Source organism: Bos taurus, chromosome 3, assembly GCF_002263795.3.
Source record: "Bos taurus isolate L1 Dominette 01449 registration number 42190680 breed Hereford chromosome 3, ARS-UCD2.0, whole genome shotgun sequence".
Taxonomy (NCBI): domain Eukaryota; kingdom Metazoa; phylum Chordata; class Mammalia; order Artiodactyla; family Bovidae; genus Bos; species Bos taurus.
Window position 1 is genome coordinate 103628457 of NC_037330.1, and position 17780 is coordinate 103646236.

The window sequence follows — 17780 nt, forward strand, 5'->3', positions numbered from 1 at the left end:
CTGTTTATAATAGCCAGGACATGGAAGCAACCTCGATGTCCGTCAGCAGATGAATGGATAAGAAAGCAGTGGTACATATACACAATGGAGTATCACTCAGCCATTAAAAAGAATACATTTGAATCAGTTCTAATGAGGTGGATGAAACTGAAGCCTATTATACAGAGTGAAGTAAGCCAGAAAGAAAAATACCAATACAGTATACTAACACATATATCGGAGAAGGCAATGGCACCCCACTCCAGTACTCTTGCCTGGAAAATCCCATGGACGGGGGAGCCTGGTAGGCTGCAGTCCATGGGGTCGCAAAGAGTCAGCACGACTGAGCGACTTCACTTTCACTTTTCACTTTCATGCATTGGAGAAGGAAATGGCAGCCCACTCCATTGTTCTTGCCTGGAGAATCCCAGGGACGGGGGAGCCTGGTGTGCTGCAGTCTATGGGGTCATACAGAGTCGGACATGACTGAGGTGACTTAGCAGCAACGCATATATATGGAATTTAGAAAGATGGTAATGATAACCCTGTATGTGAGAGAGCAAAAGAGACACAGATGTATAGAACAGTCTTTTGGACTCTGTGGGAGAGGGAGAGGGTGGGATGATTTGGGAGAATGGCATTGAAACATGTATAATATCATATAAGAAACAAATCGCCAGTCCAGGTTCGATGCAGGATACAGGATGCTTGGGGCTGGTGCACTGGGATGACCCAGAGGGATGGTACGGGGAGGGAGGTGGGAGGGGGGGTTCAGGAAGGGGAACACGTGTACCCCTGTGGTGGATTTATGTTGATGTATGGCAAAACCAATACAATATTGTAAAGTAAAAAATAATAATAATAAAGAAATGATAAATGTTTAAAAAAATAAATAGAAGATATAGGAAAAAACAATGGAAATTTAAAATTTAAAAATACAATAACCAAAAATTAAAAACTTATTGGATAGAATCTATAGCAAAATGGAGGGGGCAGAGAAAAGAATCAGTGAGCTTGAAAATAGAACAATACAAATTACCCAATCTGAAAAACAGAGAGAAAACAGACTTGCAGGGCGGGGGGTGGCGGGGGGGGAGGAAAAAAAAAGTTCCTCTGGGAACTGTGAGACTATAGCAAAAGATCAAATGCTTTTGTTATTGGATCTTGGAAAGAGAGGAGAATAGGTAGGGCTGAAAAAGTACATAAAGAAATAATGGCTACAAACTCCCCCAGACATAAGCACAGAGATTCAAAAGCTGAGTGAGCTCCAAACAAGATAAACCTAAAGAAATCCATACCAAAATACATCAAAGTCAAATTTCTGAAAAACAAAGACAATCAAAACTTGAAAGGAACAGGAGAGAAACACTACTTTATCAATAGGGAAAGACAATTCAAATGGCAGCAGGCTTCTCATCAGAAATCAGAGAGATCAAGAAGGAATTTGCATAACATTTTTCAAATGCTGAAAGAGAAAAGAAGTGCTGACCTAGAATTCTATACCCAGTGAAAATATTCTTCAGGAATGAAAAGCAAATCAAGATGTTCTCAGATGAAGAAAAATCAAAAGAATCTGCCACTAGCAGAAGTACTATAAAAGAATGACTAAAGGAAACTCTCTATATACATAGGAAATGATTAAAGAAGGCACACTGGGACATCAGTAAGGAAGGAAGTATAGAAAGAGTAAAAATCTGGATAAATATTTTCCATCTCCTTTTGTTGGGCTTCTCTGGTGGCTCAGATGCTAAAGAATCTGCCTGCAGTGCAGGAGACCCAGGTTTGATTCCTGAGTTGGGAAGATCCCCTGGAGAAGGGCATGGCAACCCACTCCAGTATTCTTGCCTGGAGAATTCCGTGGACAGAGGAGCTTGGTGGGCTACATACAGTCCATGAGGTCACAAAAAGTCGGACATGACTGAGCAACTTTCACTTTCACTTTTTCCACTTTTGAGTTTCCTAAATTCTGTATAATGGATGAAACAAAAGTTATAGCACTGTCTGATGTGGTTCTAAATGTGTGTAGAGAAAAATTTTAAGACAATTATAAATAGGGGAAGGTAAATGCCAAAGCCTTTGACTGTGTGGATCACAATAAACTGTGGAAAACTGAAAGAGATGGGAATACCAGACCACCTGACCTACCTCTTCAGAAATTTGTATGCAGGTCAGGAAGCAACAGTTAAAACTGGACATGGAACAACAGACTGGTTCCAAATAGGAAAAGGAGTACGTCAAGGCTGTATATTGTCACCCTGCTTATTTAATTTCCATGCAGAGTACATCATGAAAAATGCTGGACTGGAAGAAGCACAAGCTGGAATCAAGATTTCTGGGAGAAATATCAATAACCTCAGATATGCAGATGACACCACCCTTATGGCAGAAAGTGAAGAGGAACTAAAAAGCCTCTTGATGAAGGTGAAAGAGGAAAGTGAAAATGTTGGCTTAAAACTCAACATTCAGAAAACTAAGATCATGGCATCTGGTCCCATCACTTCATGGGAAATAGATGGGGAAACAGTGGAAACAGTGTCAGACTTTATTTTTCTGGGCTCCAAAATCACTGCAGATGGTGACTGCAGCCATGAAATTAAAGGACACTTACTCCTTGGAAGGAAAGTTATGACCAACCTAGATAGCGTATTCAAAAGCAGAGACATGACTTTGCCAACAAAGGTCCATCTAGTCAAGGCTATGGTTTTTCCTGTGGTCATGTACGGATGTGAGAGTTGGACTGTGAAGAAAGCTGAGTGCCGAAGAATTGATGCTTTTGAGCTGTGGTGTTGGAGAAGACTCTTGAGAGTCCCTTGGACTGCAAGGAGATCCAACCAGTCCATTCTGAAGGAGATCAGCCCTGGGATTTCTTTGGAAGGAATGATGCTAAAGCTGAAACTCCAGTACTTTGGCCACCTCATGTGAAGAGTTGACTCATTGGAAAAGACTCTGATGCTGGGAGGGGCAGGAGGAGAAGGGGACGACAGAGGATGAGATGGCTGGATGGCATCACTGACTTGATGGACATGAGTCTGAGTGAACTGCGGGAGTTGGTGATGGACAGGGAGGCCTGGCGTGCTGCGATTCATGGGGTCACAAAGAGTCGGACATGACTGAGTGACTGAACTGAACTAAACTGAAAGGGACATAAAGGGAGGTAAAGTTTCTACATTTCATTCAAATTGGTCAAACTGTGTGTATGTATGTATGTGTGTGGAAAACAGTACCCAGAGCAACCATTGTAAAGCTATGAAAAGAAGTACACTCAAGAACACTATAAAAATCAAAGTGGAATTATTAAAAAGTATTCAAATAACTCATAGGAAGGCAGAAAACAGAAAATCGATACAAACAATAGAGAGAACAAATAGAGAACCAAAAATGAAAAAATAGCAAACTTAAGTTCTAATAGATCAATAATTATATTACATGTAAATAGCCTAACCACACCAATTAAAACAGACTAGCAGAGTGGATTAAAAAATAAGACCTAACTATATGCTGTTTACAAAAACTCATCTCAAATATAGTAATAAAAGCAGGTTGAAGGCAAAAGGATGAAAAAGATATACCATGCAAATGTTAATAAAAAGAAAACAAGAGAATCTATATTTACATCAGATAAAATGGATTTCAGAAATAAGAAAATTAAAAGGAGAGAAGGACATTACTTACTGATAAAAGGGTTAGTCCACGAAGAAGACATAGCAATCCTAAAATGTGTATGTACCAAACAACAAAGCTACAAAAGTAAAAACTGAATAACTAAAAGGAGAAATAAACAAATCACAATTACAGTTGGAGATTTTAACAATCCTTTTGCAAAAAGTGATAGAACTAGATAGAAAATCAGCTATATCAGTTGACGCTGAAAAAGCATTTGATAAAATGTAGTAATTTATGATAAAATCTTAAAGAAACAGAAGTAGTAACTTCTTTAATTTGACCAAAATCCAACAGCTAACATTATACTAATGGTGAAAACCAAATGCCTTCCTGATAAGACTGGAAACAAGACAGAGATATTCATATTCACTACTTTTATTCAACATACTGCTGAAAGTCCTAGTTAATATAAGTTGGCTAAAAAGGAAATAAAAGGCATACAGATCAGAAAAGATGAAATAATCTGAAATGTCATGATTTTCAGATAACATAATTGTCTATGTGGGAAATTCCAAGGAATCTTTAAAACAAACAAACAAAAAAAACCTAGATCAAATAAGCAAGTTCAGCAAGGTCCCAGAATGTAACATAAATAATTGTTATTTCTGTGTATTAGCAATGAACACATAAACACTGAAATTTCAAGTACCATTTACAATTGGTCAGAAAAGTGAAATACTTAGGTATATATACACAGAACATGTATGAGTCTTGTCTGATGAAAACCATAATAAACTGATGAAAAAAAAATAAAAGAATATATCTAAATCCTGGTGGCTCAGAGGTTAAAGCGTCTGCCTGCAAGGCGGGAGAGCCGGGTTCAACCCCTGGATCGGGAAGATCCCCTCGAGAAGGAAATGGCAACCCACTCCAGTGTTCTTGCCTGGAGAATCCCACGGACGGCGGAGCCTGGTAGGTTACAGTCCACGGGGTCGCAAAGAGTTGGACACGACTGAGAGACTTCACTTCACTAAACAGAAATGTAGGACATACTGTGTCCACGGATTGGAGGATTCTTCATAGGAAAGATGTCAATTCTCCCTAAATTGATATGCAGGTTTAAAACAATTTGTATCAAAATTCCAACAAGATTTTTTACAGTTACAGATAAGATTATTCCAGCATTATATGAAAAGGCAAAGGAATTAGATAGTTAAAGGATTTTGAAAAGGAATAAATGTAATTAGTCTATCCAATTTCAAAGTTTGTTATATAGCTATAGTAATCAAAATTGTGTGGTATTAGTGGAGGAACAGACACACAGATCAATGGAATAGAATAGAGAAACCAGAAACAGAAGCTCGCAATCATGCCTAACTCATTTTTGTCAAAGATGTGAAAGCAATTCAATGGAAGACAGTATTTTCAAGAAATGAGGCTAAAGTAATTGAATATCTATAGGCAAAAAAAAAGAATCCCATCTAAGTCTCATACCTTATACAGAAATTAATTCAAAATAGATCATGAGCTTAAACACAAACTATAAAACATAGGAGAAAATATTCAAGATTTAAGGTGAGGCAAAGAATTCTTAGATTTAACACCAAAAGTATGATCTGTAAAAGGGAAATTTGATACCTCATCAAAATTAAATTTTTTTTTGCTCTGGGAAAACCTTGTTAAGAGGATGAAAAGACAGGGCATAGACTGGGAAAAATATTTGCAAGTCACATAACCAACAAAAAAACTAGAATCTAGAATTTAAAAAGAACTCTTAAAATTTAACATTAACAAAACAAATCCAGTTAGAAAATAGGGAAAACATATCAAAGGAGTCTTCACTAAAGAGGATACACAGATATACACAAAAAGATGTTACACATTAGGAAAATGCAAATTAAAACTACAATGGGTTATTACTATACGCCTATTAGAATGGCTAAAATTTAAAAGTGATAACACCAAATGCTAGTGAGGATACAGAGAAACTGGGTCACTTACACACACCTAGTGGGAATGTAAAATGATACAGTCATTCTGGAAAAAGCTTGGCAATTTATTTTAAAAAGTTTAATTAAAACTAAATATGTGAGTACCTGGGTTACCCAAAATTGCATTGGTGGGGATTTATCGCAGAGGAAAAAATAATATGTTCCCATAAAACTTGAATATTTATAGCAGCTTTATTCATAATAGCCAGAACTGGAAATAACCCAGGTGTCCTTCAATGGATGAAAGCTTAAAAAAAAATCTGTGGTATAGCCATACCAAGGATATACTACTCAGCAATGAAAGTATCCAACTATCGATATATGCAATAACCTAGATGAATCTCTAGAGAATTATGTTGAGTGAAAAAAGTCAACCCTAAAATACTACTTATTATATAGTTACATTTATATAACATCCTTGAAAAGAAAAACTTACAGAAATGGAGAATAGACTAGTTAGAATTAGAACAGAACAGAGCCAGGAGTTAAGGAAGGGGTGAAGTAGGAGGGAAGTGGGGGTGGCTGTAAAAGGACAACACGAGGTATCCTTGGAGTGATGGAAATGCTCTGTATCTTGACTGTGTCAATGTCAATATCCAGATTATGATACTGTACTACAGTTTTGCAAGAGGTTACCATTGGGGGAAATTGGTAAAGCATAAATGGGGATTGCTATTATTTTTTACAACTGCATGTGGATACACAATTGTCTCAAAAGTTTAGTTTAAAAATGAAAAATTATCTATAAACTGCCCATTTATTATTTATGAAGGTGCTTGACTTCTCATATTTAGAGGAGTGAATAATAAAGAGTAAATTTAGCCAGACCTAATATGGTTTCCTTCTATAACTGCATTGTGGCCATGCAGTCACAGGAGAAGAGAAGCTGCCTTCATCATATTTCCATAAAGTTTAGATGGTCCTCCTCTTAGGTAGGTCCATAAGATGTGCCTGTAAACCCTTGTTCAGAGCACAGCAGTCAGTGAGTCTTCTCTGACTTGGAGGAAATGATGAGCAGTTCTTTCCCAGGGACAATCTTGGGATAATGCCATTTTACATCTTTATTAATAGTCTGGATAAATGAACTGTATTCATATGAATTAATTAAGGAGAACTGCAATACCCAAGAATAGGGGAATTTAATTTCAAGTAATCTTAATATATTAAGACAAAGATTCATTAAAATAAATGCTCTCCAAAAAAGAAAACGCTTTATCTTTTTAAAAGGTATAAGAGAAAATATGACTTGGAAATGAAAAGAAAACTGAACAGGTTTTTAAGAGTAATACAGGAACTTCCCTGGAGGCCCAGTGGTTGACTCTGTGCTTCCCCTGCAGGTAAGCAGGGGCTCAATCCTTGGTTGGGGAACTAAGATCAATATCCCACATTCCATGTGGCCAAAAAACAAAATGAAAAAACAAACAAACAAGAAAAAAACTTTATCCAAATACTACTATGTATACTGTATTATTTTTATATGATGATAATAATGATGTAAAAGTTGCATGGGTAAAAGCAGACTACCAGTCAAAAATGACATGGAACTGAGAACATGCCCTGCAGTCAGTACACCTACAGCCTAGGGACTAGAAAACCCACCATGACTCTCAAATTTCTCCTCCCCTCTAACACAGCTCTTAATATTTATTTACTGAGTTCTGACTGCAACCAATCCCCTGTTACTTTTACACCATTCTATAACTTTGTAATTGGCTTCACTCTTCACCTGGTAGGAGGTGCCTAGGCAGCATCCTTATCCTGTTCCTTTTCTAGTAGCCCTGATACATGGCAGTCTTGAACGAGAATAGAGACTGAAGAAAGAGACTATAATAGTATGAGTCATGAGTTCTAGTCCTAAATCTTCCACCTACCACTTGTGCAATGTTTGGTACGGCAAAATCTCTCAGAGTCTCAGTTTCATGCCTTACTCATAAGATTGCTGGGATTTTATGAAATAAAATGTGAAAGAATTTTGATAACCTAAAAGGACAGGGTACAGTTAAAATGAACTAAAGTCTAATGAAAGTGAAAAGTAAAAGTTGTTCAGTCATGTCTTGACTCTTTGTGACCCCACGGACTATACAGTCCATGGACTTCTCCAGGCCAGAATACTGGAGTGGGTAGCCTTTTCCTTTTCCAGGGGATCTTCCCAACTCAGGGATTAAACCCAGGTCTCCTGCATTGTGGGCGGATTCTTCACCAGCTGAGCCACAAGGGAAGCCTGGTAGGACAGTAGAAAAACAAGACACAGTCCATTACCTTAAATGGAGCTTAAAATCTAGTGGAGGAAATATACTATAAGAATCAATCAGTTGGGCTTACTGAGCAGCTTCTGTGTACATGGGACCATGCTAGGTGTGCTGTGACACTCCCTACTTCTCTTCAGTTGAAGATTTGGGTTCATGGCTTTCTGGCATCTTCTTCACCCCAAGTCCTGCCATCATCCTGGAAGATTCCAAGGTCCATAGAGATCACCCACCAATGTCTTGACATCTCAGTTCCTCAGTCTCCTTATCTCTAATGACTGTCTCCTCTCTCCCACTTTGCCAACTACTTGTATAAGGACACCATGGGTTGTATCATCAATAACTGCTCTACTTCTGATATACTAAAATTAGATATTTGGATTCCAGTTTCTCCTTTTTACATAATTTGTACTCAATGCAATCATAAGTACCTTAAATTACTTGCCCAGTTCCCTTTACTTTGCTTCTTTATTCAACACAGAGTCTACAGAGTTCCTTATTTTAATCACTGTCTAAGTAAAATATTCAATTCTCTTGCCCCATCATCCTTCCACTCCACTCATGTGGCAAAACCTCAACCCTGGATAAACTCAACCATCTTCTCATGTCTATACTAAATGTTAATAAACATAAAGGTGGGGTCTCAGGCCTTGATTGGGCTCTCCATACCAACTGCTCTCCCCAGTCAGTTTTCTTTTCCATTTTCCACAGTGATTATTTCAAACTTTTTTCATTCTCTTGCAAACGCTGCTCTTTCTCTTTCTCTCTCACTTTTAGCAGATAACTTTGCTTCCTACTTCAGAGCACATAGAAACCACTGAACAAGTCCTTTGATTTCCTCTCAAGTTATAAACCCATTTGGGACTTCCCTGATGGTCCAGTGGTTAAGAATCTGTCTGCTAATGCAGGGGACACATGTTCAATCCCTGGTCTGGGATGCCATGGGGTAACTAAGCCCATGGGCCATAACTACTAAAGAGCCAGTGCTCTGCAACAAGAGAAGCCATGGCAAAGCTGTGCACGGCACCAAAACCCAGAGCAGCCAAAAAAAAACCATTTGGATCTCTGTTCATCCTCCCTTTCTTTCTCCTGTTACAGTAGACAAGGCTGATCTCCTGACTAATGCCAGCCTTTTTCTAAGTCCTAAACCTGCCCTTTTGGAGACTTCCTCACCAGTATTCAAACATACATGAATTTCCTTTTAACTCGGTTCCACATTCTCTTCTTTTTGAAACCAGACTTTTTGGAAAGTGTTATCTACAGTCACCATTTGCTCATCTCATATGCCCTCCTCAACTCACTCCTATTCACCATCCCATGGCATGTTATCTAGGAAGCAATGTGTTTTCTGCCCTTCATAGGAACTGCTCTTATTAAAGTCTCCAGTCACCTTCAGGTTGTTAAATTTAGCAGTCACTTTTTATCCCTTACTTTGTTTGACTCATTGGTAGCATATGATACTCCTGACTACTTCTTTCTTGAAACACTCTTTAATCTAGCTTCTGTAACACACATGCTTTTGACTTTTCTTCTACTTCTCTAGCTGTTTTGTCTCAGCTGTTGGAAGTACTCCTTTTATCCATATAGAGAGGTTTTCCTTAGGTTTCTGCCTTTGAGTGTTTTCATCAAGCAACATATGGGAATATATCCATCATATGACTTGTATTACCATCTACCTATTGATGATCCTCACATTTATCTCCAGCCCAGGCCTCCAAACCCATAAGTCAAACTATTTGTTGCAAATCCACACATGGTTGTTCCAAAGACGCTCGAAAGTCATTGTCTCAAAAGCTCAACTTCTGTCTTCTCTCTCAAAATTATGTGAATGATTCCATCAAACCAGAAAATGAAATTGTCCTTAACCTGTTCTCATACTCAAACTTCTGCCTAGAGTACCTTCTTCCTTACTTCCTATACTCATTAATCCCCGAGTTTCATTGATCTTGCCTCCTCTCAATTTCATCTACTTTTCTCTGTCCTCACAAACATCATTTCAGTAACAGCCTCCTAATTGGTCTTGCTACTTTCATTCTGGTACCAACCATCTACTTTCCACACAGCAGGGAGAGTGATTTTTCTAAAGCACAAATCTATCTATGTCTCTGCTATGTTACTAAATCCTGCAGGAGTTTCTCATTGTCCAAATTCCCTAGGGTAGGCATTCATATTCCCTCAAGATCAGACCCCTGACTTCCTCTTCATTCTCAGCATCTCCTTCCTCATTTCCTTTCTACATACTCTATGCTACAGCACCACTGATGTCACTTTTAGTTCCTCAAACAAACCAAGCTTTTTCTTGCACATGTCATATCTTCCCTGAAATTATTCTCCCAACTTTTTGCTTTGCCCTTGATTACTCATACTTCAGGACTCAATTTATCAGTTCCCTTTAAGAATATTTTCTGTTTCATTAACTAGGCCAGAGCCCCTCCTTTGTGCTCCCATCCAAGACCTTCCTTGTTTAATGATTTATATTCCCCCATCAGGCAATATGCACCATAACTCCTCTAACGATAGGACCCATGTCTGTCTTACTTTGTAGCCTCAGCATCTACCTACAGTATCTGGCACATGATAGATAAGCAATTTATTGTTGAATGTGATTGTGTAAGGATCTGAGATAAGTGGGGGCTGTGAAGTGAGGCACAGAAGACAAGCAAACAGGGAAACATTATGAGAAGAGGAGAGAAGAAAACATATGGCAGATAAGTGGACTTCTTACCATCCTAGCAATGGTGAGCAGTTTCGACCTAGCTGTGTAAACAAGTGGCTGTAAGAAGCTGTTTAAAGAGAAGTCCAGTGTCTTTTCCATGGCAAGGTTCTCCACCTCCAAATGAATTAAGGCCACAGCCTTGTTCCCTATGGCAAGTATCTCTGCCGATTATCCCAAATCAGCTGGGTGGATTTTCATCAGCTTTGATTACCATTATCAAATTATTCTCTGAAAAGCATTCAGATTGGCCATTTCATCTCCATTGTTACTTATTCATTCTAAATTATCTCTTAATCTGTGGCTGGAGAAGGAAATGGCAACCCACTCCAGTGTTCTTGCCTGGAGAATCCCAGGGACAGAGGAGCCTGGTGTGCTGCTGGTCCACAGGGTTTCACAGAGTCAGACACAACTGAAGCGACTTAGTATGCATGCATGCATTGGAGAAGGAAATGGCAACCCACTCCAGTATTCTTGCCTGGAGAATCCCAGGGACAGAGGAGCCTGGTGGGCTACTGTCTATGGGGTCGCACAGAGTTGGACATGACTGAAGTGACTTAGCAGCAGCAGCAGCATCTGTGGCTAATATCTAGATTAACTGGTCTTTCCTCTCAATTCATCTAATAGAATTACTAGGCCTATATCCCCCGAAAGTCTTGTAATACACTATTTTAGTACTCAGAACTAGACTTTCTTTTTCTTACTCCTACAACAGACCTACACATTGTGATCTGGCTTCTTGGCTCTTTGCTCCTGTGATCACTATGATACCTGCTCTCCAACACCTCCCTAGTATCTCATTCTGCTTCTGCAACTAAGGCTCATGATTTTGAATCTTAGAGCTCACTATAGACTTAAAACCAGTTTTTAAGAGGACATAAAATTCAGGGGCCTGAAACTGGCAAAACAGTCCATTCTATTTTAGAATAAAGACAAATTTGGCTATATATAGGCCATACTTTCTCAACTCACTGATAAAGTATCCTTTAGTATGATATATAAGTTAAAATGTCATCTATTTTTCCTTTTGATGATCTAATTTTAGGCTTTTGTCTAGACAAAATTTGATTTCATCTATAGCATGTGTGCCAAAACATAGTAATGCATTTGTCTAAATCTCAAAAGTTTCTGTGCAAGATACTTCTGATGGGACTTCCCTAGCAGTCCAGTGGTTAAGACTCTGTACTTCCACTGCAGGGGACCTGGGTTCCATCCCTGGTTGGGAAACAGATTATTGTGGCAGAAAGTGAAGAAGAACTAAAGAGCTTCTTGATGAAAGTGAAAGAAGAGAGTAAAAAAGTTGGCTTAAAACTCAACATTCAGAGGACTAAGATCATGGCATCTGGTCCCATCACTTCATGGCAAATACATGGGGAAACAATGGAAACAGTGAGAGACTTTATATTTTTGGGCTCCAAAATCACTGCAGATGGTGACTGCATACATGAAATTAAAAGACGTTTTCTCCTTGGAAAAAAAGCTATGACAAACCTAGACAGTATATTAAAAAAGCAGAGACGTTATTTTACCAATAAAGGTCTGGTCTAGTCAAAGCTATGGCTTTTCCAGTAGTCATGTATGGATGTGAGAGTTGAACTATAAAGAAAGCTGAGTACCGAAGAATTGATGCTTTTGAACTGTGGTGTTGGAGAAGACTCTTGAGAGTCCCTTGGACTGCAAGGAGATCCAAATCAGTCAATCCTAAAGGAAATCAGTCCTGAATAGTCATTCGAAGAACTGATGCTGAAGCTGAAACTCCGATACTCTGGCCACCTGATGCAAAGAACTGACTCACTGGAAAAGACGTGATGCTGGGAAAGATTGAAGGCAGGAGGAGAAGGGGACAACAGAGGATGAGATGGTTGGATGGCATCACCAACACGATGGAAATGAGTTTAAGTAGGCTCTAGGAGCTGGTGATGGACAGGGAAGCCTGGCATGCTGCAGTCCATGGGGTCGCAAAGAGTCGGACACAACTGAGTGACTGAACTGAACTGTGCAACCAAAAATAAAAGATATGTTGGCTGGAAAAGTAGGAACACAACAGTTACAGGGCAAGATTAACAACAGTGAAAAAAAAAGAAAAAAATTCTCAAAACAATTATCAGATATAATGTTAAATAAAAATAGCAAAAAACAAACCTCTCTGAAAAGTATGGTCTTAAAATGTAAAAAATACATATTTTTTTACATATATTTGTATTAGTTAGTGTTAGTTGCCCAGTCATGTCTGATTTTTGGTGATCCCATGGACTGTAGCCCACCAGGCTCCTCTATCCATGGAATTCTCCAGGCAAGAATACTCACGTGGGTTGCCATTCCCTTCTCCTGGGGATCTTCCCAGCCCAGGGATTGAACCTGGGTCTCCTGCATTGCAGGAGATCCTTTATAGTCTGAAAGAATATAGGGAAGCCCCATATACATGTATATGTATGGGAAAAAAGACAAGAAAGAAAAAATTAGGACATTAACATTTTTCCATAGTGGAAATTATAATTTCCTTATACTTTTCCATGCTTTCCAGATTTTCCAAAAAAGCATATATTTATTTTTAAAAGAAGGAACAAAAGTTTGAGATTGTAATAACATATCAAAAGCCAAGCTTTGGGAATTTTTTTGAACTGATTTTTCCATGCACATCATTTGAAAATGAATATCAAAATTATATAATTATACCCCCCAAATAATTAAGGTGACATGAGATTTTTCTCCATTTACCAGAGTTCCTCTTTTTCTTCCTTCAGGCTTTGAATTTCTATTCCCAAAATTGGTAGTTTAGGCACAAGATCTTTACAGGTATTTTCACTTGAAGTTAAATTAGCAGCTGCAGTTTTTTTACCTACAGTAAAATGATTTAATTGCTCAAATTCTTGTAAAAGCTTCAAGACCTGTTAAGTAAAAAGACAAATATTCTATTTTGTATACTCTTATATGTGACTGTAAAAAAGTATGTTGATTTCATTACATGCTTAAATGATTATTAGCTTAAATAACATAAACTGCATCCAAATTGAAGTCTTATTCCAATTTAACACTTTGCAGTTGTTACCTAATCTAACTCATTTTTACCATAGGCATAGGAGTGCATTAAGTCCACGGTTTTTAGAAAAGAGGGTATTTTGGGTCTCTGGGATTAGCTTCCTAGAGTGCTGTTTAGGGTTGTGCTCTTTTAACAAGCAAAAAGATGTGTTACCCTATTAGAGCTTTTGCATTATTATCACATATTTCTGTTCTCAAGTTTACAGTGTACTTCATTTATTGAAAAGCAATAATATACTGTTGCAAGAAAACATTAGAAATAACATTAGCTATACATGACAGAGCACAGAAGTCTTCCAATCAGATTTTACTTGTTTGGAAACACTTGAACGTGTAAGGATTCCCAGACTATTGTAGTGATTCTCAGATTTTAGCTAATAAGAGCATAACCTAAGGAGTTAAAAAAAATGCGGTCTCACATCGACACCCCACTCCTGAGATTCAGGTCAGTGGTATGGGCTGGGAAATGGGAACGTGCACTTCAAATAAGTCTCCCAGACAATTCTGATTCTAGTGGATGCTTTGAGAGTCATTGCTCTGCTGTGTAGTTTGGCAAAATATTTGGCCAGGTTTTGTTGCTTTGTTTTGTTTTTTGACAAACAGATTCCTTTCCTCAAATGCATATTTTCACGTAAAATGAAAAAATGCCTCCAGAAGGCAGCAGAAAGGGTGGATGGGGGATAGTTCCAAGAATGGAAGATGAATCTCCATTCAAGTATTGCGTGAAGAGAGACAACAACCTGTCTGACTCCCATTCTGAGCCTCTCTGAAAATGCAAAGTTTTTATAGTTATTATTAATATGTTTGATTCTAAGAACACAATCTAAAGATCAATTTAAGTTACTTTAATGAATCTTTTTTATCTTCTTGGCCTTTTCAATTTTCTGAAGAAAGACCACAGTGTGTGATATGGGTTATAATCCCATAAAGCTATATATATAATCTCATATGGATTATAACCTCTCCAGGGGAGAAATTTGCTCTTACACTGGGAATTAGGAGGTGGGAAGATACAGACAGGTGAAAAAGAGACTATACCAAGCATTTAGAAGAGAGCAATAGAAGAGACTATTTCAAGCATGATCAATACGGTCAAAGGCATAGTGTGTAACTGAGCAGGGAGTATTTTTGCTCAAGTGAGGAGGATGGTCTTCCTGGAGTAGAGGCTACAAGGTGAGGAGCTGAGGAAGTAAGACAAGACTGAGGGGAGGGATCAGATGATGAAGAGACCTGAAAGACAGTAATTTTCTTAACAAACTTGTGTAACTTTTGTGAACAGGAAGACAGACTCCAAGATGCTATTTAAATCACTGATTTTTATAGTCATTGTAAAAATTTAAACATTACAAATAGTCAATGTTAGTTTCTTAAAAAGTAAATATATATATATATAAAACTATAAAACACTGGTGAAAGAAATCAAAGAGGACACTAATAGATGGAGAAATATACCATGTTCATGGATTGGAAGAATCAATATAGTGAAAATGAGTATACTACCCAAAGCAATCTATAGATTCGATGCAATCCCTATCAAGCTACCAATGGTTTTTTTCACAGAGCTAGAACAAATAATTTCACAATTTGTATGGAAATACAAAAAACCTCGAATAGCCAAAGCTATCTTGAGAAAGAAGAATGGAACTGGAGGAATCAACCTGCCTGACTTCAGGCTCTACTACAAAGCCACAGTCATCAAGACAGTATGGTACTGGCACAAAGACAGAAATATAGATCAATGGAACAAAATAGAAAGCCCAGAGATGAGTCCACACGCCTATGGACACCTTATCTTTGACAAAGGAGGCAAGAATATACAATGGATTAAAGACAATCTCTTTAACAAGTGGTGCTGGGAAAACTGGTCAACCACTTGCAAAAGAATGAAACTAGAACACTTTCTAACACCATACACAAAAATAAACTCAAAATGGATTAAAGATCTAAACATAAGACCAGAAACTATAAAACTGCTAGAGGAGAACATAGGCAAAACACTCTCTGACATAAATCACAGCAGGATCCTCTATGACCCACCTCCCAGAATATTGGAAATAAAAGCAAAAATAAACAAATGGGACCTAATTAAACTTAAAAGCTTCTGCACAACAAAGGAAACTCTAAGCAAGGTGAAAAGACAGCCTTCAGAATGGGAGAAAATAATAGCAAATGAAGCAACTGACAAACAACTAATCTCAAAAATATACAAGCAACTCCTACAGCTCAACTCCAGAAAAATAAACGACCCAATCAAAAGAACTAAATAGACATTTCTCCAAAGAAGACACATAGATGGCTAACAAACACATGAAAAGATGCTCCACATCACTCATTATCAGAGAAATGCAAATCAAAATGGTACAATGAGGTACCATTTCACGCCAGTCAGAATGGCTGCTATCCAAAAGTCTACAAGCAATAAATGCTGGAGAGGGTGTGGAGAAAAGGGAACCCTCTTACACTGTTGGTGGGAATGCAAACTAGTACAGCCACTATGGAGAACAGTGTGGAAATTCCTTAAAAAACTGGAAATAGAACTGCCTTATGACCCAGCAATCCCACTGCTGGGGCATACACACTGAGGAAACCAGGACTGAAAGAGACACGTGTACCCCCAAAGTTCATTGCAACACTGTTTATAATAGCCAGGACATGGAAGCAACCTAGATGTCCATCAGCAGATGAATGGATAAGAAAGCAGTGGTACATATACACAATGGAGTATTACTCAGCCATTAAAAAGAATACATTTGAATCAGTTCTAATGAGGTGGATGAAACTGGAGCCTATTATACAGGGTGAAGTAAGCCAGAAAGGAAAACACCAATACAGTATACTAACACATATATATGGAATTTAGAAAGACGGTAACGATAACCCTGTATGTTAGAGAGCAAAAGAGACACAGATGTATAGAACAGTCTTTTGGACTCTGTGGGAGAGGGAGAGGGTGGGAAGATTTGGGAGAATGGCATTGAAACATGTATAATATCATATAAGAAATGAATCACCAGTCCAGATTCAGTGCAGGATACAGGATGCTTGGGGCTGGTGCACTGGGATGACCCAGAGGGATGGTACGGGGAGGGAAGAGGGAGGGGGATTCAGGAAGGGGTACACATGTACCCCTGTGGTGGATTTATGTTGATGTATGGCAAAACCAATACAATATTGTAAAGTAATTAGCCTCCAACTAAAATAAATTTAAATTAAAAAAAAGAAGTAAAGAAAGTCAAACAGAATTTAGACTTGTCATTCTAGCAAAGTGAGAATTGCTGATGGTTTCTAAAGTGGAAGGCGACCTTGACACTAAACACTTTCTAGGTATTCTGGATTCTCAAATGACCAAGTCATTGGATATTATAAGTGGTCAGCTTTGCTCTTTATCATGAAGACAGTTAAGTCCACAGGACCCTTCATGGCACAGATGCTGTGGAACAGGAGTAACTGTTCCACAGGCTCCTCCTTACCGAAATTTTATCCTGGTGACATAGCTCAATCTCATAACCAGCCATGTCGAAGTACCATAAAGCATTCAGTTGTTTGTTCCACTTTCTGCTTAAGGCTCTAGAGGAGTGAGGACAGAGATCACGCTGAGAAACACCAGGCAACTTGGTACCTGTTCATTATTCCGAGTCTGGTGTCCCTATCTGTAAACTGAGGAAGCTGGCCTACGTGAATCCACCCTCTTCTGGCTCTAAAATGCTGTGGCCCAAATAAAACAACAGCCTCAACAGCCTATGAAACAAGGGCTTCAATAAATACATAAAATACAATTTTTAGTCACTCTTAGCAAGACTCGGAGAAGGCAATGGCAACCCACTCCAGTATTCTTTCCTGGAAAATCCCATGGATGGGGGAGCCTGGTGGGCTGCGGTCTATGGGGTCCCTAAGAGTTGGACACGACTGAGCAACTTCACTTTCACTTTTCACTTTCATGCATTGGAGAAGGAAATGGCAACCCACTCCAGTGTTCTTGCCTGGAGAATCTCAGGGATGGGGGAGCCTGGTGGGCTGCCGTCTATGGGGTTGCACAGAGTCAGACATGGCTGAAGCAACTTAGCAGCAGCAGCAGCAGCAGCAAGACTATCTTTAAGTCTAAAGCACTCTATGTTATAAAGAGAAACTAGAAAATAATTAAAGAATCAAAGGTTCAAAACTGAAACTTTTAATAAGTTTGATGGGAAATAGAATACCCATAGTCTCAAA

General features: G+C 38.5%; 1 protein-coding gene across 2 annotated transcripts in view; it reads right to left on the reverse strand.

Moving 5' to 3' along the window:
• The window catches only part of CCDC30 (coiled-coil domain containing 30), a 135585-nt gene that overhangs the window by 59941 nt on the left and 57864 nt on the right, over positions 1–17780 (reverse strand). For both annotated transcript variants that reach the window (XM_059885175.1, XM_059885174.1), the window contains exon 11: positions 13251–13420. In XM_059885175.1, the coding sequence (XP_059741158.1) occupies positions 13251–13420 (170 nt within the window). The remainder of the gene's footprint in view (positions 1–13250; positions 13421–17780) is intronic.